This window comes from Erpetoichthys calabaricus, chromosome 18 (genome assembly GCF_900747795.2).
Source record: "Erpetoichthys calabaricus chromosome 18, fErpCal1.3, whole genome shotgun sequence".
Classification (NCBI taxonomy): Eukaryota; Metazoa; Chordata; class Cladistia; order Polypteriformes; family Polypteridae; genus Erpetoichthys; species Erpetoichthys calabaricus.
In genome coordinates this window covers 6,723,780-6,747,328 of record NC_041411.2, presented here as the reverse complement: position 1 = coordinate 6,747,328, position 23,549 = coordinate 6,723,780, and the positions used below count along the sequence as shown (strand labels likewise).

Sequence of the window (23,549 nt, the reverse complement as noted above, 5' to 3'; positions counted from 1 at the left end):
TCCGAATTCTACACACAACACCCTATAATGACAACGTGAAACAAGTTTACTTGAGGTTTTTGCAAATTTTTTAAAAATTTGAGACCGCACATGTACGCAAGTATTCACAGCCTTTGCCATGAAGCTCAAAATTGAGCTCTGGTGCATCCTGTTTCCCCTGATCATCCTTGAGATGTTTCTGCAGCTTAATAGGAGTCCACCTGTGGTAAATTCAGTTGACTGGACATGATTTGGAAAGGCACACACCTGTCTATATAAGGTCCCACAGTTGACAGTTCATGTCAGAGCGCAAACCAAGCATGATGTCAAAGGAATTGTCTGTAGACCTCCGAGACAGGATTGTCTCGAGGCACAAATCATGGGAAGGTTACAGAAAAATTTCTGCTGCTTTGAAGGTCCCAATGAGCACAGTGGCCTCCATCATCCATAAGTGGAAGAAGTTCGAAACCACCAGGACTCTTCCTAGAGCTGGCCGGCCATCTAAACTGAGTGATCGGGGGAGAAGGGCCTTAGTCAGGGAGGTGACCAAGAACCCGATGGTCACTCTGTCAGTGCTCCAGAGTTCCTCTGTGGAGATAGGAGAACCTTCCAGAAGGACAACCATCTCTGCAGCAATCCACCAATCAGGCCTGTATGGTAGAGTAGCCAGACGGAAGCCACTCCTTAGTAAAAGGCACATGGCAGCCCGCCTGGAGTTTGCCAAAAGGCACCTGAAGGACTCTCAGACCATGAGAAAGAAAACAACTGACGCCTTTTGATGAAATTAGTAAATCACCAAGCCAACTGCTCTTGAACTGGCAGCACGCAAGCACACAGAGGTAAGCGCTGATGCTTGCAGGCTAGTCTAGTGCAGCAGCTGAGTCCCAGGGACAGTAATGCTGCAGTTCTGCTGTGGCTGGCAGTGATCATGAGCTGGCAGCTCAACAAATATATGGCACTGACTGATCAGCTCTGGCGTGCTGGCAGTTTGGTCTGTGAAGCGACTATAACCGGTTGCGGCATTCAATGAATGTATGTCGCTGAATATACTCTGCCCCTGTATGCTGACAAATTGCATTGACACACAACTATAGCCTGTTGCAGCATTCAATTAATTTATGTCGCCGAGTATTCTCGGCTGTGGTATGCTGCCAAATTGCACTGGGAAATAACTTTAGCCGGTTGCAGAGTTCAATGAATGTACGTCACCGAATGTACTCGACTCCAGCGTGTTGGCAAATTGCATTGGGGAACCGACTTTAGCCGATTCCGGCGGTTTAAGGGTTAAAGGTATTGTATGGTGAATAAGAAATTTGCCTGCATTTCTCAGTAGTGAGGGGGCTGTGAATTTTGATCAAATCACCAACTCCATTTAAAGAAATGTAGCCTCGGACATGCAGGGAACATCCACTATGGTTAATTGCTACCTGTGGATATTTGTCCTTGTACTTTCTCAAGTTCTCCTGCACATAAACTGTGTTAGAGCCAAAAATGTCAAATATTGATCTTTCTGTATCCCAACCTTTGTGTTTTGTGTGTAGATGAGTTATTTGGCTGTATTTCCAACTGACTTTTGGGTTGCAACTCTTCCATGAAGGCCTATTGTGGTATGACTTCTCCAGACTGTAGATTGGTGTACCAGTGGTTTCAAACAGTTCTGATAGCAATGCTGACATCTTTGAATTTTGAAGGGACGTATACTTGATGTACTGTATATTTGTCTTTTGCTGTACTTGGGTACTGTGGCCAACCAATGCATTTTTACTTCTCATGTTTGCCTGTTTGTGCTTCTATAGAAGAGTTTGGACAGCACGCCTGTCTTCACTGCAGAGACCATGATGACATAGGATGAGCACCTTGTGTCTCTTCACTTTTTCCATGGTGCAAGATTTGCAGGTTACACTGGCACATGTACCACAGGCTCACTTTTTTTTGTCTGGTTGTGCCTTGTTTAGTTTGATTCCCTCAACACAGCTGTTTGTTTCATTTCTACACTTTGGTTCAACAAAGAAATTATGTCATTGACCATTAGCACCTTAAGGCTAAAGATTATTTCATATTGGACAGCTTTTCCAAGGATTTTCAGTTTTAGCCTTCATTCACATATCTTAGAGAGTCCGGAGGTAATCGGTGGCATGCTCCTGTGAAACAAGATGCCTCGTGCAAGCACTGTGGCATAGTGGTTAAGGGTTCAAATATCACTATTGACCAGGAACAGGTCACTTCATCAGTGTATGGTCCAGTTGGAAAAACAAAAGAAATGTAACGAATTGTATCACAAATTTTGTAAGTCATCTTAAACAAAGGCATCCGCTAAAAAAGTAAATGTGAATTTAATGTGACATTCCCAGGAACTCACTCCAAGTAGTCCATGACTTAACCTGACAGAATGAAACAGTTTGAATTTTGCCTTTTGTTGTAGGGGCTGGCTCTGTGTGCATGAGAACTGAAAAACAATGAATGCTCCTCCTGAAGTACAATGCATATAATGCAGCAATGAGAAATAAGGCGCCCCGGGTGTTTTGGACCTCATGAGCAGAAGAGAAGCTAGTCTGTCTGATGTCTTGTTTTGAGCATATTACGACAGACTGGATTTAAAACAAAGAGCTGGGACTTCAGCTGAATGTGCTGTCACTATTCGTACAGCGCCATCTCACTCAGGCAGCTCGTTGACTGTGGTAGAATGCTATCAGACAGTTGGTAATTGTGGCATGGGCAGCTTTTTTAAGTTGTTTAAATTGACATGGTTTGGCCACCAGATCAGCAACTGCAGTTGGCAAGGCCTAACCCATGACAGGAAGTCAAGTAATGTGATGTTGGCTTTATTCAAGCACTGTGCTGTTTGTCTACAAACATCTCATATTTTCAATTTGGAATGGAAGTGCTCCATGATGTTGCGAGCTTCTTTCTTTAAGGACTTTCAAGATTCTTACTTGTATTGCTTCACTTTTTGTAAAAGAAATGATTGGAACTCCACTCTTACATTGACTGTAATCTCCCAGACCTAAATTAGCTAAAACAAATGTTTTAAACTCTCTAAATTGTCTTAAGACTTCCTGCCACATAATTAGTGATGTGTTCAGCTTACAAATTTAATGATTACTGTGAAATTTTTCTTAAGGCTGGATTTTAGTTTGTTTCAGTCAATTTTAAATATAAATTTTCTTTGGTTTTGTCTTAATATAAATTTACTTCATGATCACAGAGGTGTTTGAAAGGCAATATTAAAGATAGTTGGGCTTGCTTGTGTTTTTAGTGGGGATCCAAGGGATTTGGGAAGAATTTTCAAAGATTCTGTGCCTTAAAAGGCATGTACAGTACATGTTTATTTTTTGTTCCGTTCTTATTTTTTATTTTGGAATTACTTCAGCTGACACACAGGATCTTTATGAAAAGAAGCATCAGCTTAAGACTACACATTATTAACCTATTTAATTGGTGTAATGGAAGCACATAAACTGGATTTGATACGGAAAGTATTTGCGCAAAATTTAAACCATGTGATTTCTGTAACTTTTATTTTTAATTGCAATTTTGGTCCCCAGGGAGGAGCTGGAGCTCCCCAAGCTCCTGACACACAAGGCATGGACACAGGTTTTACAATAAATGAAGGGTTTTTATTGTGTGAAACTTTTCCAAGGAATCATTTCCCACACCACAATTTATAATTTCTCTCTGAGACACTTAGTCTCCTTCTTCTCTGGTCGTCTCGCAAGCTTTGTCCTTATTCACCTGACTCTGGCTCCCAGAATGAAAAGGGACTGCACCTTTTATTCCGTATTGTGAGCTGGGGGGCTAATCGCACCCCTACAGGTTAAAAAACGCTGAAAGACTACCTTCACATTGCTCCCTTGCTTGCTGGGCTTACTTGTGGCCGATCTATCGCGCGTTCCACGCGATACATCAGACTTAAGTCCGAACAGCACCTGTCTTTTTTTTTTTTTTTTTTTTGATTGTTTGCCTTTCTCTTCTGACCTTCCCTGCTCCCAGATGCGCACTCCTTTGAAGAGGAAGATATGTTTGCATTCTTTTAATTGTGAGAGGGAACTGTCATCGCCGACTTGTCAAGAAGCACATTTAAACTTTTGAAAAAGACATGTTTGTTTGCAGTGTTTGAATAAAGTTCCTGTCTATACAACCTCCTGTGTTTCTGTGCAAATCTGTGACCCAAGCATGACAAGTGGAACCAGGAGTGGTTGCACAGATTGCTCCAAAATGTCCTGCTTCCTCCCAACCCGGAGGGTGATCCGGTTCCTGCTCTACCTGCTAATTCCAAGGAGGTGCTGACGAAGATGGGGCCTTCCGATAACCCAGAGATGTTGCTTTTGAACATGTGGCGACTTTTGCTGGAATGGGACAAACGAAACTGGGCTGTCATTGTCGCCTCTTTTTTTGTCTGGGGATGCCTTCATTGCTGTACAGACTGTGCCTCGCAATAAACTCTGATTTATAATTTCTTGAAGCGGCAGGTTGTTTTGCGAAAAACTATGAGCTTTTTGTCTAAAGGTTTTGGGCTTCATGACGGACCCATTCGTGCGCAAATTCAAGATTTGATTCATAAAGTTCACTGCTGGTTTGAGGGAAACGAGATGGAGCGAGTTGTGGAAAAGGTTGTCATGAATATACTGCTGGCAGGGATACCTGCAGTTCTCCAAGATGAATTCCTTCGTCATGATGTTGAATTGTGATGTTGCAGCCTCCAAGAGATTGGCCAGGGAATGCTCGATGGTTTGAACGGAGATTAGAGCATCTACATGCTGTTCTCCGTGAAAATCGGGATTCCTCAGGAAGACCATCAGGGGACCCAGCTGTTAACGTAGCACCCATATCTGGGGAAGCAGGAGGCCATGGACGTCGCCGTGGGTATTTCGTCAGTGGAGCTGAACAAAGATCCTTCCAGTGTGATCAGCCCGGCCACTTGGCGAGGGAATGTCGCCTATCCCCTACTCAATCGTTGGAAATAGGTCTCGCCGAGGTTTGTTGCTCCCGTGTTCCTTATTCTTCAGATAAAAAGGATGGCTTAATGGTCTCTGAAGTTAAGGGGCCGTGAGATCTCGGCATTATTGGACTCAGGACGTGACTTTTGTATTGTCAGACGGGACTGTCTTGACGGCAACTGTAAACATATGTTGTATACATGGAGATGTCAAAGACTATCAGACATTGCTTCTTCCGTTAACATATAAGGGTCAACATTTAAAAGTTTGGTCTGCCATTTTGGACTACTGCCCCTGGCCCTTACTGATCAGCAGGAGGAATGCCCTTTTTCCTAGACTCGTGACCAAATGTCGGACGCCAATCAGTGAGCCCTGTGTCAAGCTTAGCGGGGGGGCGGGGATGATGAGGAAGAACTGGCTATTGGGGAAGATCTCGAGCCCAGACTAGATATTGAACCCGATCTCTCCAGCAAGACCGAGGGTGAACCACCACCCCTCCACCCCCCAATTTCCCAGAGCGGCTGGCTGGCCCATCTACAACTTCTCAACTTGCAAATGCCTCCAAACAAGAACCGAGCACTGGTGAGCAGACGGATTTTGTGCGCTTGCAGCAGGCTGATAGCTCATTAGAATATGCATTTAAGCAGGCTCGCTCTGCTAGTGACTGTTACTACCAAGAGCGTGAATCTGGGGACTTAAAAACCCCGCACTTTCTTGAGAAACACAGCTGCCTTTTTAGTGATATCGGATCATTTAGTTGGGGAATTTATTGAACAGTTAGTTGTACCTGAAGTACATAGGGACATTCTTTTGCAATTAGCTCACTCTCACATCTTCGGTGGGCACCTGGGGACTGATAAGACTAGAGAACATTTATCAAAACGATTTTATTGGCTGAATATGGAGAAAGATGTGGAGCGATTGTGTACTTCTTGTCCTGATTGTCAAATCGTCTCTGCTTATAAACCTCCCCTGGCTCTCCTTTCTCCTATGCTTATTTTGGAAGTCCCTTTCCAACAGGTGGGATTAGATATAGTAGGCCCTCTGCCCAAGACTAAAAATGGGTATCAATATATGCTTGTGTTGGTTGACTATGCTACATGTTATCTAGAAGTGGCTGCTTTGAAAAAAGCCAATTTCTCCACTGTAGCCAAAGCTTTGCGTGAGATTTTCACTCGTATTGGCATCCGTAGAGAAATTTTATCTGATCAGGGCACACATTTTACTTCTCGCATGATGAAACAATTGTGTGACAGCTTTGCTATTGAGAAATTGAGTACCACTGTTTACTATCCACAGACGAATGATTTGACTGAATGATTTTTAACAAAACTTTTTAAAACCGATCGGGCGAGTTGCTCATGATGATCCGACGTCTTGGGACTCTGTCCTGCCTTTTATTATGTTTGCGGTGCGAGAATCGCCGCAGGCATCCACTGGCTTGAGTCCATTCGAGTTGTTGTTTGGCAGGTGTCCGTGAGGCGTCTTGGATGTTGTACGAGAGGAATGGATAGGATTCGGGACAACCGCTCATGGGCCGAGCTTTGCAGATCGGGTAATTTCGTTGAAAGAACAAATTTCTAAACTTCTATTGCTGTGGAGCACCAGTGATGTGAGCAGGAAACTCAAACGTCTTTGTGATAGATGCTGTAAGCTTCGTGAATTTAAACCTGGTGATCGTGTTCAGGTACTGATTCCAATGGATCTGCACAATTTTCTAGCAAAATGGCAAGGCCCTGCCATTATTGAGGAACGTATGGGGCCGGTAAATTACAAGGTTAGAATACTGGGCTGGCGAAAACCATTCCAGATTTTACATGTTAATCTCTGGAAGGAATGGCATGACCCGCAGCGGGGGTACACTTCTTTGGCTGCTGTCTCTCTGACCGATTTTTGCCATTGGTGACGATTTGACTTGCAAAAGACAGAGTTGTTGTCTTTGAACGGAACACTGATGTTTTTTCAGACTTGCCAGGCGTGACTAATCTTGCAGAATATAAAATCACTACTGAACCTGGTGTTAGGGTGCAGATGCGTCCGTATCGGATTCCGGAAGCAAGACAGAATATTGTGCACGAGGAAGTCCAAAAAGATGCTGGCATTGGGTGTAATTTGCGAAAGTAAAAGTGACTGGTGCAGTCCGGTTGTATTAGTCCCAAACAAGACTGCTCGATTCGCTTCTGTATCGATTTTTCAGGCGCTTAATAAAGTTTATAAATTTGATGCTTATCCAATGTCCTGTGTTGATGAGCTGTTGGAAAAACCGGGTCAGGCATCCTACATCTCCACACTGTATCTCACGAAAGATTACTGGCAGGTGCCTCTTGAGGCTGACAGTTGCGAAAAAAACAGCATTTGCGACTCCTGAAGGACTTTATGAATTTACTAGACTCCCATTTGGTCTTCATGGCGCGCCTCTAACTTTCCAGCATATGATGGACCAGATCTTGCGTCCTCATTTAGAATGTCTCCAAGCTGTCCTTGAAAGCTTAAGACAGGCTGGTTTGACAGATAACCCCAGGAAGTGTAAATTGGGCGTGTCTGAGACTCATTATCTGGGCTACTCCATGGGCAGGGGTTTACTCCGACCTCAATTTAGAAAAGTGGAAGAGATGCTTGCTTATTCACGTCAAGAAACGTAAAAAGTACGGTACTTTCTACGGCTTGCAGGTTATTACAGAAGATTCATCCTTGATTTTGCAAGTAGGGCTGCACCTCTTTCAGATCTTACTAGAGGTAGGAAAAACCGCCCTCTTGTATGGACAGATGTTTGTGAACGTACCTTTTGTGATTTGAAAACTGCTTTGTCTTCTCAAGTTCTGCGGAATCCCGACTTCTTCAAGGATTTTGTTCTACAGACGGACACAAGTACATTTGGTGTAGGCGCCGTCCTGTCCCAGGTTTTTGATGGGGAAGAGCACCCTATCACATTTTTGAGTATGAAATTGCTTCCTAGGGAGCGTAATTATTCGAATATTGAAAAAGAGTGCTTGGCAATAAAATGGGCTGTGGAAGCACTTTGTTATTATTATTTATGGGGTCGAAATTTCACATTAGTGACGGATCACGCTCCACTTCAATGGTTCTACCGTCAGAAGGAAATGAACTCTCGTCTCATGAGATGGTTTTTGTGTTTGCAACCTCAGTTTAACAGTGAGGCATCAACCCGGCTCTGAACATATTAATGCCGATGTCCTGCCATGCTTGTTTGAGCCTGGTTTGGAATGTCGCTTGATTCACGAAACTGTGAATAAAGCTGGGGGCTGATTGCACCCCTACAGGTTAAAAACGCTAAAAGACTACCTTCACATTGCTTCCTTGCTTGTTGGACTTGCTTGCGGGTGATCTATCGCGTGATCCACACGGTACTTCGCAGACTTAAAAGTCCAAACGGCACCTGTCGATTTCTGATTGTTTGCCTTTCTCTCTTTGACCTTCCCTGCTCCTGACATGCACTCCTTTGAAGAGGAAGGTATGTTTGCATTCTTTTGTGAGATGGAACTGTCGTCTCCGTCTTGTCAAGGAACACGTTTAAACTTTTGAAAAACAGACCTGTTTGTTTGCAGTGTTTGAATAAAGTTCCTGTCTCTACAACCTCCTGCGTTTCTGTGTTAATCTGTGACCCAAGCGTGACAATGTTCAGGAGTACTTACGTGGACATGGAACTGGGGCTCGGAAACACTTCTGGGTAAGGCTGAAATCCCACATAGTAGAGAATTCTGATCCCCGCAGCTCCCTCTGGCAGACTCCACAGAACCTAACATGGCTGCCCCCGTGACTACAATACCCTTCATGCCCTGCAGGTGTCAGTGTGGCAATCCTGGCCTGGGTAGGCTGCTATCCACTGTCTTGGGAAAGGAACCAGCCCAAATAAAATGTCTTCTCCTATTCTTCTGTTACAGTGGTCTCCCAGCCAGGTAAGAATCCATGTTTAGTCATGGTCAGGATGCCCACACATGCAGGACATCTATCTCATGATATAAATTTTTTTCCATTCTGCCTACTTCTACTTTTGGACAGTAGTGTGTGTATTTATCATGGTTTTATCTCTCAATTCCAAGGTTCTATTTTGAAATGTATTTTTCAGTATGGCAAATAGTTTAATTTCTGAAGAAAAGTCTGAAAACATGTTCATCATAGACGTCAATATCTATATTTCAGTGTAGAACAAGTGCCACTAAACACATTGAGAAAAAGAAAATCCTGCAGTTAATTGAGTGTCATTGTTAGAAAGCAATATGACCGAGCCTCAACAGCAACTCCCAACGACCTTACTTTATTAAAACGACTCTTCATCCTTGACTTAAATGTTCACCCTTATAGGATTCTAATATTGGTAGATAGGTTATTCTAGACTTATTTTATCTTCAAAATATTAAGTAGGGCTGCTTTTTTGAGATTGAAGTGTGTGCAAAGGTGTATAGGGTCTCAAATAGTGTAATGTGAGATGGGTGCTAATGAGGTTGTATACATTTATGTGGATACAGTATGTAAAAATTCAGAGTCCTGGCTTATTTTAAGCACTCTAGGGTGCAATATGTAATAAGGTTGCTAATGGTACAGGCCCAGACATTCCAACAAGTTTTGAGCAATGGCAAAAATAAACATTCTAGTTGTCTAGAGAGAAGTCATGAAGATGTGTAAACAGAAAACAGTCGTCTTCTTTTAGGAGAAGAGAAAAGCTAATCTAATTTACCTTGGACTATTGCATTTTATGGTGGATACAATGGGTGTGGATGGTCATTTAGTTGTGTAGTTATCTCTCTAACCTCTTCACCATCTATTTACTAATGTGTGGTGAGCACACTGGCACATTAATGGATGGTGCTATATATTGGTAGTAGTTGTGGTTCCCCACCTTTTATGTAAAGCACATTGAGTTTTGTGGAAAAGAGCTATGTAATTTTTTTTATTTGTGTGATTATTAGAAGGACCGAATCTTTAAAAACATTAAGTTATTTTTAGTGGATGGATCATCTTCAGACCAGTCTGTTTTTCAGTTTCAGGGCCTTAGATCTTTTTTTTTTTTTTTTTTTTTTTTTAATAACTTTAAATATAACATTCATGCCTGCTTAATACAAAATCATCTCCATTATAGCTGTGTGTTATAGCTTTGTTTCATGTTATACTGTGATTGAGCTGTTGCAAACAAACCTAATTTTTCGCTCTCTCATTTGGAACATCTATAATGCAGAAAGAATGGCGAGAGGATCCCAATGGTGAATTCAAGAGGAAGGTGGCCAGATGTGTCAGAAAAAGTCAAGAAATGGCATTTGATTAGCTTGCATGTGCAGATTTACGGGGTAAGTGATTGCAATTTTGTGAGTGGCAAGTAGCTATTGAAGAGAGATAACCGCAGTAATGCAGGTCAGTGCTTAATATTCAGATTGCCTAGTTCTTGAGTTTAATGTCCTTTTCACTCATTATCTCACAGCTTGCATAACCTATGTGTGTAGTTTAATATTTTACTGTACACTGCCTTAAAACAGTCGGCCCTTGAACTAGACATCTTCACATTTTGTTGTCATGTTTTATATTAGATTAAATTGACCCAATCACCCTTGCCTAAGTTTAAACTGTTCACAGCCATGGACAGCAGGAGATTTTTCCAATGAAAGGTTAAAAATGAAGACCGGGGTTCAGTCTTAACTGGCATTGTCCCTTGGGGGCTCCATGTTGTACATTACATAACTATAGCACTGGCCCCCTAAACTTCTAGGACACATGTTGGGAAAGCTACTGCAGCAGCAGTTGTTAATCAGGGTGATGTACAAAGGTTGGCTTTAAATAATGATATTCATGGGTCTACAGCAGAATCTTCAAGTCTTGGTTATTGTAAGATGAAAAGGGGGAGAAGATAGATATACATTAAGATGCCAAGAATTTTTTTGTCATTCAATTCCAAAGAAACCAATTCCTATTATTAAACAGCACAAAAGCCAAGCTTTTTAACTGAATGTTGTTTTTTTCTTCTTGGAAGAGATGGGTAAGCACAATGGACATCTTTTATTATTATTATTAATGCCTTTTTTTTATATATACAGTGGGTACAGAAAGTATTCAGACCCCCTTCAATTTTTCACTCCGTTATGTTGCAGCCATTTGCTAAAATCATTTTAAATAAATTTTTTTTCCTCATTAATGTACACACAGCACCCCATATTGACAGACAAAAAAAAGAATTTTTGAAATTGTTGCAGATTTATTGAAAAAGAAAAACTGAAATATCACATGGTCCTAAGTATTCAGACCCTTTTCTGTGACACTCCTATATTTAACTCCGGTGCTTTCCATTTCTTATCATCCTTGAGATCACCTTCATTTGAGTCCAGCTGTGTTTGATTATACTGATTGTATTGATTAGGAAAGCCACACACCTGTCTATATAAGACCTTACAGCTCACAATGCATGTCAGAGCAAAGGAGAATCATGAGGTCAAAGGAACTGCCTGAAGAGCTCGGAGACAGAATTGTGGCAAGGCACAGATCTGGCCAAGGTTACAAAAAATTTCTGCTGCACTTAAGGTTCCCAAGAGCACAGTGGCCTCCATAATCCTTAAATGGAAGACGTTTGGTATGACCAGAACCCTTCCTAGAGCTGGCCGTCCGGCCAAGCTGAGCTACCGGGGGAGAAGAGCCTTGGTGAGAGAGGTAAAGAAGAACCCAAAGATCACTTTGGCTGAGCTCCAGAGATGCAGTCAGGAGATGGGAGAAAGTTGTAGAAAGTCAACCATCACTGCAGCCCTCCACCAGTCAGGGCTTTATGGCAGAGTGGCCTGTTGGAAGCCTCTCCTCAGTGCAAGACACATGACCGCCTGCATGGAGTTTGCTAAAAGACACCTGAAGGACTCTGAGATGGTGAGAAATAAGATTCTCTGGTCTGATGAGACCAAGATAGAACTTTTTGGCCTTAATTCTAAGCGGTATGTGTGGAGACAACCAGGCACTGCTCATCACTTGTCCAATACAGTCCCCACAGTGAAGCATGGCGGTGGCAGCATCATGCTGTGGGGGTGTTTTACAGCTGCAGGGACAGGACGACTGGTTGCAATTGAGGGAAAGATGAATGCGGCCAAGTACAGGGATATCCTGGACAAAAACCTTCTCCAGAGTGCTAAGGACCTCAGACTGGGCCGAAGGTTTACCTTCCAACAAGACAATGGACCCTAAGCACACAGCTAAAATAACGAAGGAGTGGCTTCACAACAACTCTGTGACTGTTCTTGAATGGCCCAGCCAGAGCCCTGACTTAAACCCAATTGAGCATCTCTGGAGAGACCTAAAAATGGCTGTCCACCAACGTTTACCATCCAACCTGACAGAACTGGAGAGGATCTGCAAGGAGGAATGGCAGAGGATCCCCAAATCCAGGTGTGAAAAACTTGTTACATCTTTCCCAAGAAGACTCGTAGCTGTATTAGCTCAAAAGGGTGCTTCTGCTAAATACTGAGCAAAAGGTCTGAATACTTAGGACCATGTGATATTTCAGTTTTTCTTTTTTAATAAATCTGCAACAGTTTCAAAATTTTTTTTGTCTGTCAATATGGGGTGCTGTGTGTACATTAATGAGGGAAAAAATTAATTGAAGAGGGTCTGAATACTTTCCGTACCCACTGTAGCTTTGTATTCCTCTTTTGCCAGTTTAGAATTATGATGACCAGGTAATTGTGAGTAAAGTAAGAATTGGAGGGGTTTGTAATACTCATTTATGTGGTCTAGTTTTGAAATAATAATAGTTAAGCTATTGCTAGGTGATCATGTTTGAAATTTAACTACACCATGTATTAAATGAATAAAATGTATTCTTTTTAGGTATCTGGCACAGTGGCCTGGTATATGTATAAGCCTTTGTGTAGTAAATGCAAGTTCACCTTTCTGCCGCAGTTAGTGGAATGCATACAGACTTGCCAAGTGCTATCCCACCATTTTCATATGCATTACAGCCACAAAAATGCAAGTCCAGTTTGGGGGGGGTGGTACTTTTCTGAATTAAAACTGCTAACCGGTATACTGTCTGCTATGTTAATTGTCCCTTTCAGGTGTCACTCCAACAAATAAAAGGAAAAAAAACAAAATCTTGCTTTGTGTCACCAGTTTTTGTACCGAGTGTGGTGAATTTGTGTTATACACTCATTACTTTTATAACAGACATGGAGTAAAGGTGCTGAAAATAGCCAGTTTCTGTAGGCGGGGATCAGTGTGGTGTTTTTTTTTTTTTTTTTTTTTTTAATATAGGCTATAAAAGTATTTGCCTTTAACTGGCACTCAAGCCACAAAGCACATGACCATTATTGTTCCTCCTGCAGGTAATAATCCCACTGGAGGACTGACCCATGTTACTTCTTTGGGCACTGTTTGGCAATGTCTCATGGTTAAAGGTTTGGCTCCAGGGTAGGGCCCGAGTTTTCATTTTCTGAGTGATTTTACTGGGTCCTTTTTTATTTCTTTCTAATAATGGCTATGTTAACTGAGCTACATCTGGTCCCTCACCTATAGTCAAAAAAAAGTGTGCCCTCTTACAGTTCTGTGGTTTTGTATTGGGATATAATAATAAACCATCTGGTTCATAGCAGGTTTTGAAATTGTTTAAATCTAAGCTTAGGTGTAAAACAACACACAGCAGGATTCCACTATCATTATTTATTTAACAAAAATAAAGCCAAAGTGGTGAAGCAAAGTGTGAAAAACTAAGTACACCCCATGATTCAATAACTTGTAGAAGCACCTTTAGCAGCAATAATTTGAAGGAATCGTTTTCTGTCTGGCTTTATCAGTGTGTCACAAATGTATGTCGAGGAATTTTGGCCCAGTCTTCTTTACAACGTTGCTTCAGGTCATTGAGGTTTGCGGGCATTCATTTCTGCACAGCTCTAAGATCCCGTCATATTTCAGTTGGGTTGAGGTCTATACTTTGACTGGGCCAATGCAACACCTCGATTCTTTTCTTTTTCAGCCATTCAGTTGTAGATTTGCTAGTGTATTTGGGATCATTGTCCTGTTTCTTGACCCAATTTCAGTCAAGCTTTAGCTGTTGGACAGCTGACCACATTTGACTGATATACAGAGGAGATTGTGGTCAAATCAGTGACCACAAGGTGCCCAGGCCCTGTGGCTGCCCAACAAGCCCAAATGTTTCTGCTGATAAGCTGTTTGGTTTTTACCACTGTGGCACTGTGCATTATGGCCAGACATCATCACTTTGGTCTAATGTGTCCAGAGGACATTGATCCAGAAGTCTTGTGGTTTGTTAAGATGCAGCTTTGCAAACCTAAGCTGTGCTGCCATGCTCTTTTCAGAGTGAAGAGACTTTCTCCTGGCAGCCCTTCCAAACGAACCATATTTGATGAGTCTTTTTGTAATTGTACTGCCAGGTACTTGGAGGCCTATTGAGTCGGAGATGGAGCTCTTGGGGGTTTTTTTTTTTTTTTTTTTTTGAATTTCTTGGTGCATTGCACAGTCTGAACTTCGGGCGAATTTTCTGAGACACCTACTCCTGGGAAGATTGGCGACTGTCTTGAATGTTTTCCACTTGTCTTGAATGGTGAACTTCATATTGTTTGGAAATGGCCTTAAGTCCTTTCCAGATTGATGGGCAGCAACAATTGCTTCTCTGATGTCTTTGCTGACACACACCTGAATGCTTTGGAACAGGACACTGCCAAAACGTCTGCTTTTATAGAGGTGGTCACAGGTGCTGCTGATCAGTTAGTTGAGTGAATTTGATTAGTGGCACCTGGCTGATGTTTAACATCTCAATTCCTATGGAAGCTGTAAGGATGGACTTAATTTTTTACACACTGCTTCTGCATTTTGGCTTCATTTTTATTAAATACACAGTGACACACACTGCAATACATCATGCATTGTTGTTCATCCAAGGTTGTATTTGCCAAATTTTAGGACCTGCTAAGGACCAGATGACTTTTTTTTTATTACGTCATGAGGGTATAGTTTTATTTTTCATGTGACTGTAAGACCACTTTGCTTTGGGTAACCCTACCAGGGGCAATTGCCTCGGATAACATAGTTCTTAGGATCATTGGGGGACACATCCTCTCCACTATGATAGGATGCCAATTCCTAAAGGGGCTGTCTTTTTATATTAAGCTTGTGGTTTATAGTATTAGAAACGTTCAGTTGAGCACTCATATTCAAAAATGTATGTGTGGGCCCAAATGATTGTTTATCATGATAAACTATAAATTTATAATTAGCAGTGCTAATGCAAGGTCTGTATTAAGCAAAAAATGTGCAATATCCAGATGCAGTTTTAATTAATTTATTAAATTGATTCCTTTTAACATAGTATTTAGCAAGCAAAGAAGAAAATGTTTATTAGTATACAAGACAGCATAAAATTTAATTCTCCGTGTCTTTTGGTTTTATTTTGTTCTAAAATATTTAAGGTATGGCTATATTAGCTTGGAATAAGGTGAGTTTGTGTGTGGACATATTTGTGTGGGCATATTTGAGTGGTCCTTGGTATTCCTTACTACAAGAAGGCCTGTGGTCTGTCAATGAACCTGGTCTAGGGATCTTCTTACCGGCAACATTGACACATGGATTTATGGGTACACCTGAAGATTTTCCTAAATTCTTTCTTGGACCAAATATACAGTTAGTTACTATAATAAGATGGAGGCAATCGGTAAGCGGGGGGGAAAAAATAAGCCAACTAAGTACTTAGTATTGTAATATTGTCAAAAGTGACTACAGTTTTTTTAGAATGTAAAAGCTTGTAGTGAGAGAACAGGTTGTTAGACGATTGCAACAACCTATCAAATTGTACTTCATTCCTGAAGATGGACATGAGATCAGTAGTGTCATTTTGAACAAAGTTTACAAGAGGTTACTCCATAGGCTGTACTATACAAAGTGAATGCTGCATTTTGCAGGGACTAGACAGAAGATCACTGTATCACTCTGCAGTCCATCTTTTTTTTTAATATATATATGCAGTGGGGCAAAAAAGTATTTAGGTAGCCACCAATCGTGCAAGTTCTCCCACTTAAAAAGATGAGAGGTCTGTAATTTTCATCATAGGTGTACCTCAACTATGAGAGACAAAATAAGAAAAAAAATCCAGAAAATCACATTGTCTGATTTTTAAAGAATTTATTTGCAAATTATGGTGGAAAATAAGTATTTGGTCACCTACAAACAAGCAAGATTTCTGGCTCTGACCTGTAACTTCTATAAGAGTCTCCTCTGTCCTCCACTCGTTACCTGTATTAATGTTATCAATATAAACGACAAACAGGTGCCGAGTTCACCTGTCCACAACCTCAGTCACACTCCAAACTCCACTATGGACAAGACCAAAGAGCTGTCAAAGGACACCAGAAACAAAATTGTAGACCTGCACCAGGCTGGGAAGACTGAATCTGCAATAGGTAAGCAGCTTGGTGTGAAGAAATCAACTGTGGGAGCAATTATTAGAAAATGGAAGACATACAAGACCACTGATAATCTCCCTCGATCTGGGGCTCCACGCAAGATCTCTCCCCGTGGGGTCAAAATGGTCACAAGAACGGTGAGCAAAAATCCCAGAACCACATGGGGGGGACCTAATGAATGACCTGCAGAGAGTTGGGACCAAAGGAACAAAGGCTACCATCAGTAACACACTACGCCGCCAGGGACTCAAATCCCTGCTTAAGCCAGTACATGTGCAGGCCCGTCTGAAGTTTGCTAGAGAGCGTTTGGATGATCCAGAAGAGGATTGGGAGAATGTCATATGGTCAGATGAAACCAAAATAGACCTTTTTGGTAAAAACTCTACTCGTCGTGTTTGGAGGAGAAAGAATGCTGAGTTGCATCCAAAGAACACCATACCTACTGTAAAGCATGGGGGTGGAAACATCATGCTTTGGGGCTGTTATTCTGCAAAGGGACCAGGACGACTGATCTGTGTAAAGGAAAGAATGAATGAGGCTATGTATTGTCGGGTTTTGAGTGGAAACCTCCTTCCATCAGCAAGGGCCTTGAAGATGAAACGTGGCTGGGTCTTTCAGCATGACGATGATCCCAAACACACTGCCCGGGTAACGAAGGAGTGGCTTCGTAAGAAGCATTTTCAAGGTCCTGGAGTGGCCTAGCCAGTCTCCAGATCTCAACCCCATAGAAAATCTTTAGAGGGAGTTGAAAGTCCGTGTTGCCCAGCGACAGCCCCAAAACATCACTGCTCTAGAGGAGATCTGCATGGAGGAATGGGCCAAAATACCAGCAACAGTGTGTGAAAACCTTGTGAAGACTTACAGAAAACGTTTGACCTCTGTCATTGCCAACAAAGAGTATATAACAAAGTATTGAGATGAACTTTTGTTATTGACCAAATACATTTTTTTCACCAAATTTGCAAATAAATTCTTCAAAAATCAGACAATGTGATTTTCTGGATTTTTTTTTCTCATTTTGTCTCTCATAGTTGAGGTATACCTATGATGAAAATTACAGGCCTCTCTCATCTTTTTAAGTGGGAGAACTTGCACAATTGGTGGCTGACTAAATACTTTTTTGCCCCACTGTGTGTTCTATATTCATAAAGAGAGCACCTGAAGCACGGATCCAGTTTATGTCCCCACCCCAGGGGTTAAGTTTGACACGTGGCCTGACAGCCTTCTAAGTGCAGTTAGTAGTGACAGACCTGATGGTATTTGCTGGTGCTGACTTGTGAAAGACCAACCAACTCTCCATCCACTGCTGAACTTCTTCAGCTGTGTGGCTTATTAACTCGCCATCAGTGGACCAGCAGCATGAGTGTGGTGGTCTTTACAACCACCACCAGAAAGAAGTATCTAATCATACAGGTTACAGACTGGTATACACTGGATTTTCATACACAAGTAGGGACTACCACTCTGTGCAGCTGGCCGCTTTTCTACATATTGTAAACGAGTAAATATATTTAATAGTGTGTGAATTTATTTGAACTTAAAAAAAACTCTTGATTTGCTGCTCAACATGTAACTGTTTTAACTGTGTATTTGTCTCTTTCCTCTCCTCCAGATTACTACGAAAGGACTCCGATTTTAAAATACTTTGCTCTTCCATAAAGGCTGGGTTATGTATTTTATTCCCCTAATCCCTCACCTTGCAACCCTGTTTTCGCTGTTGGAAAAAACAATCTAGCCACATTGGTTCATCTGAAAGGTTTGTTTTTATATGTAAAAACATTGGTGTATTTAAAAGGAAAAAAAAAAGCAAAAAAAAAACCGCGTTGAGTAGCTTTTCCAGTACGGAATTGTACATTTATTTATTTTGAAGATTATAAACAATGTAAAATATGTCACTACTGTAAATTACTTGCTTTTATATCTGCTGCTGATTATTTCTACCTTCTGTCAGGTTTATTATGCAATTTGGGTTTTCTCTATTCATGTTGTAAAAATGAGAACTTTTCTTATCACCCCTAGAAACACTGTGTGTGTGTGTGTGTGTGTGGATGTATGTATGTATGCGCAGTTTTTGCACAACTCACAACGATGAAGGGTCCTTTTGGCTTTTGAGCTTCTTGCCAGTGTTATGGTTTGCTGCCTCGTTTGCACAGCCTCGAGGTTTGTCAATTTCAAGAGGGGTCGTTTGGGATTTGAAATAAAGGAGAAATGGTGTTTGCCTTCCAGGTTTCATATGTGATAATGTAAACTCTCTTAAGCCGTATGGATGTGTGTTCTATTTTGCCATGCTGAAGAGTCCACACCAGATTTCTTCTTGTGTCGCAGAGTTGAAATTAAAGCAATGTAATCTGCTGAAGTCTCAATGGATGTGCTTTTGTACTTGGAGGGGAGGAGTTTTAAGTCTCCCAGATGTTGGAGAACCAGATGCACGAGAGCATGCATGGACCACCAAGTCTGCCAGCCACCAGTTTGTTTGGGGAAGTTGTTTCAGAGTGTGGTGATTTTGTTGTATTTTTTTCTGTGGCACCCCGATGTTTGTTCCAGATCGACAAACACAAACTTATTTCATGGACCTCAAGAGTTTGCAACCAACCAAACAAAGAAAGAAAGCAGTGGATTTTTGTTTTAATTTGCTTTTAAGCTCTGATTATTGCCAGAGTTAAAGAAAATATGAGTTTGCCTGTTGGTTAAATAAAGCTTTGTACCTGTTTTACACTTTAAGCATTTTTTGGAAAGTTGTATTTGAATTCAATAAACTTTTATCATTGCTCTGGTATTTTTCTACCTCCACTGTTCTGCACAACCTTGTTTTTTTTATTCATGCCTTTGTCGTTTATGCTCTGGTTGTGGGTGAGGGTACCTCCACTTTGGCTGGAGCCTTGTTTTAATGGTGTTACTGACCTTGAACAAGACACCAGTAAAAGGTCCTTTATTTCTGAACTTAAAAGAAAGTGGGATTTAAATGTGACCATTGGTCTGCTGGAGATTTGAACTCACAACCTTCTGCTTTCTTCATCAATGCTTAACCCACTAGGCTATGGCAGCTGGCTGTTTTCAAAGAGGGTTTGGTTATTTATTGCATATTTTCTTCAACTTTGGGGAAAAAAGACACTCTCCCTGAGCTGGGATTGAACTCACAACCTTCTGAGTTCCTGACTTCATGCTTTACTTGGTGTGCCACATCACTTGCCCTTTATAGCTTAGTAATTTGTTCTATTTATTGTTAAATGTTATTTTGTTTCTGATAAGAAGGGAGGGGGGGAGAGGGGGTGCTTTTGGCCCACACCTTGCATGTCCCTTGTGGGATTTGAGCCCATGCCTTGCTGGCCCACTTGCCTGCCTCTTAGCCTCTTACGCCAGATGACTGGCCCTTTCAGTTTAAGCTTTTCGTTCCTATTTATCATCATAGAATACTGGATACTCTAAAGGGAAAATAACTTCCATTGGTAAAGGCATTCACCCTGAGTGGGGATTGAACTCACAACCTTCTGAGTTCCTGCCTTCATGATTTACTTGGTGTGCCACTTCACTTGCCCTTTATAGTATAGTGGTTTGTTCTATTTATTTGTCAAATGTTATTTTGTTTCTGATAAGAAAGGAGGGGGGTGCTTTTGGCCCACACCTTGCATGTCTCTTGTGGGATTTGAGCCCATGTGTTGCTGGCCCACTTGCCTGTCTCTTAGCCTCTTACGCCAGATGACTGGCCCTTTCAGTTTAAGCTTTTCGTTCCTATTTATCATCATAGAATACTGGATACTCTAAAGGGAAAATAACTTCCATTGGTAAAGGCATTCACCCTGAGTGGGGATTGAACTCACAACCTTCTGAGTTCCTGCCTTCATGATTTACTTGGTGTGCCACTTCACTTGCCCTTTATAGTATAGTGGTTTGTTCTATTTATTTGTCAAATGTTATTTTGTTTCTGATAAGAAAGGAGGGGGGTGCTTTTGGCCCACACCTTGCATGTCTCTTGTGGGATTTGAGCCCATATGTTGCTGGCCCACTTGCCTGTCTCTTAGCCTCTTACGCCAGATGACTGGCCCTTTCAGTTTAAGCTTTTCGTTCCTATTTATCATCATAGAATACTGGATACTCTAAAGGGAAAATAACTTCCATTGGTAAAGACATTCACACTGAGTGGGGATTGAACTCACAACCTTCTGAGTTCCTGCCTTCATGCTTTACTTGGTGTGCCATGTCACTTGCTGTTTATAGCATAGCAATTTGTTATATTTATTGTCAAATGTTATTTTGTTTCTGATAAGAAAGGAGGTGATAGGCACTCTGGCCCATTTGTCTGCCTGCCTCTTAACCTGTTATGCCAGATGACTGGCCCTTTCAGTTTAAGCTTTTCGCTCCTATTTATCATCATAGAATACTGGATACTCTTAAGGGAAAATATTTTCCATTGGTACACAACCAGATTTGATCCCACCACCCTGTCCACTCCATATGGACTACCTTAACCACTACACCATGCCGTCTGCGCCTTAGGTGGTTGACGTGTATTTTCCTTTATTACCTCAGCTTAGTGACCCTCTTCACTAAAGCAACATTGAGGTGCACCAAGAACCTGCAGGTCACTAGACACCATAGTCTGGTGTTTAAGCTTCAGATCACCCTGATTACACATTAATGTTAAGCTGTTTGTTTTTATTAGTTTTTTAAATTGGACCATTTGTAATAGAATATTTGAGGGGAGGCATCACAGGTCCCCTTTGAAAGGCTTGAACCTGCAATTACTCAACATCAGTATCCTGGTCCTTGGCCTGTGAGCCACAGGGCCACCCTGTTCCCCAAAAGTTTCTTTCACATTTATAAAACTCAGTTTTGTATATCTTTTGACAGACACCCTGTTGGCCTGAAAGGTCCTTTAGTGAATTGTTGGCCACAAGTTCAAAATGTTCACATTTCAGCAAATGAGCTTGCTATCACTAACATATTAGTGAGATTTTAGGAGTGTTGGGTTGAACTGATGACCCTTTAAGTAACAGAATTCAACCACAGTCACAACATTTTGTTGAGGGTTATTTTTTTCTCCTCATGTTTGTTCCTGAAAACTGGCTACTTTCTAATAAATATTTTCAGGACAGAGATTATGGGACTTGAACTTGTATCCCTGGCTGTTCCACAACACTTGACAGTAGAACAGAGGCTTCCCTCTCTCTCCAGTATTTTCTCATATATATTTATGAATTTTACAATCTTATTAAAGAATATTAGCAGTGATACCCTTCAAAGATTGATTGAAAATTAAATAATCACTATCCACCTCAGTATTAAATGATGGCAGTGCTCCTAGCACTGCATATATCAATTATATGCTATTTGGTGAGATGCGCCGTCTACTGGAATGACAAATACAATGCATGTTATTAGTAAAAACGTTTGTGATGTAACAACAGAAACAAAGCAACCAGACAGACACACACACCGTCTATTATTACGGTGGATGATTACATGAGTAATGTTAGAACCAACAAATCTTAAAGACTTCTGAATCTAACAGCTGAGATGCTTGTTAAATTACTTTTTAAAGAAAAAAAAAAACCATTTTGATAAAATAGTCCGGCTTAGGTGCAGTGAAAAATATTAGAAAAGCCAGTATTCAGGGGACTAACTGTAAATCAGTGTGAAGTTTAACAGTCTTATTTAGAGCCATTACCTACTGTTACTTGGATGGTTTGTTAGATATGACAAGTAAAGGAACCTTGACTGGACAACAATGGCTTAGAATGATCACAATCCCATTGTGTCTTAAACGATGCAGCCAAGGAGCAGGCTTAGATGTTCCTTTTCCCATATTGCCCATTCTGCTCTCCACAGACTTGTTGCCTTCCTTGTGTCGTCAAACAAGTTAGTGTTGAATCCAAACTCACGCTTTTCTATTTAAGAGTTTGGCAACGTACCCAAGATAAAAACTTGATTTTAAAAGCTGCTATATTAAAATACTTGTGTATACAACACTGATGTTCTTAGCATGTGCGTTATATTTGGGGCATTTACTGAGAGATTCATGCCCCGTAAAAACATTGGCTTATGTCCCACACACACATATACATATATTATATGAGTAACTTGTAAGGTTAAGGTGGCACTGTGCAATTCGACTGCATTACAAAAGGCTGATTTGTCCTCTTGTCAATGGTTTCCTTAAAGACATCTGGACTCTCGCAAGTAACACATGCAAAAGAAACTTTTTGGACACATTTTTTTTTTCTTCTTTGCCACATTTAACCTGGTCACAAGCTGAAGCCTACTGCAATTCGAACCAGTCCCTCATGGAAGACTCTTGCATATAGCACATGAATTTCAACATGACTCCACCTCATTAAAAACAACCAGTAAACTATTTGACTCCAGAGGACCGTAACTGTGCAGCACTTTTACGTATTCTTTCAGCTGCTCCAGTTAGGGGTTGCTACAGCAGATCATCTTCTTCCATATCTTTCTGTCCTCCTCGTCTTGCTCTGTCTCACCCATCACCCGCATGTCCATAAACTTTCTCTTAGGCCGTCCTCTTCTCCTCTTACCTGGCAGCTCTATCCTTAGCACCCTTCACTCATTATACCCCTCATCTCTCCTCTGCACATGTCCAAACCAATGCAATCTCGCCTCTCTGACTGTCTCCCAACCGTTCAACCTGAGCTGACCCTCTAACTGTGCAGCACTTATTGACTCTTATTTAAAATAACTAAAAAAATTCTCTAAAAGAATACATAAGGTAAAGGGGGTCGGGATTTCACTCAGAGAGTTACATTAACATCCCCTTCTAGGGGCTTCGCTGTTATACAGCATTGGCAATGCTACAATTTATCTGGCATAAAATAGAGAAAATTACACCTTTTATTGGCTAACTAAAAAGATTACAATATACAAGCTTTCCAGGCAACTCAGGCCCCTTCTTCGGGTAAGATGTACATACTGCATATTGTAATCTTTTTAGTTATCAAATAAAAGGTGTCATTTTGCTCTACATTCATAATGGCTAACACGGTACAACACCCTAGTACTTCTGGCATAAAATGAAACTCCACAATTACTAGCTGAACAGACCCTAGCTAGGCAGGTTGGTCACCTTCACAAAAAAGGACAGAGGAAGGACAAGAGAATGTAAAAAGTTAAAGATTAAAATATCAAAAAGAAAGAGAAAAGTAAGTAGTGAAGTGGTGGCCTCACCTGCGAAGTGGAGTATGCATGGCACCCTTTCACGAAAAGCATATCCCAGCAGTACTGG

General features: G+C 41.3%; 1 protein-coding gene across 1 annotated transcript in view; it reads left to right on the top strand.

The window, feature by feature from the left end:
* The window catches only part of ube2g1b (ubiquitin-conjugating enzyme E2G 1b (UBC7 homolog, yeast)), a 38,741-nt gene extending 19,639 nt beyond the window's left edge, over positions 1-19,102 (top strand). Inside the window, exons 5-6 of the mRNA XM_028824358.2 lie at positions 10,111-10,219; positions 17,925-19,102. Of these exons, the coding sequence (XP_028680191.1) occupies positions 10,111-10,197 (87 nt within the window). The 3' untranslated portion in view covers positions 10,198-10,219; positions 17,925-19,102. The remainder of the gene's footprint in view (positions 1-10,110; positions 10,220-17,924) is intronic.
* The last annotated feature ends 4,447 nt before the right edge of the window (positions 19,103-23,549 follow it).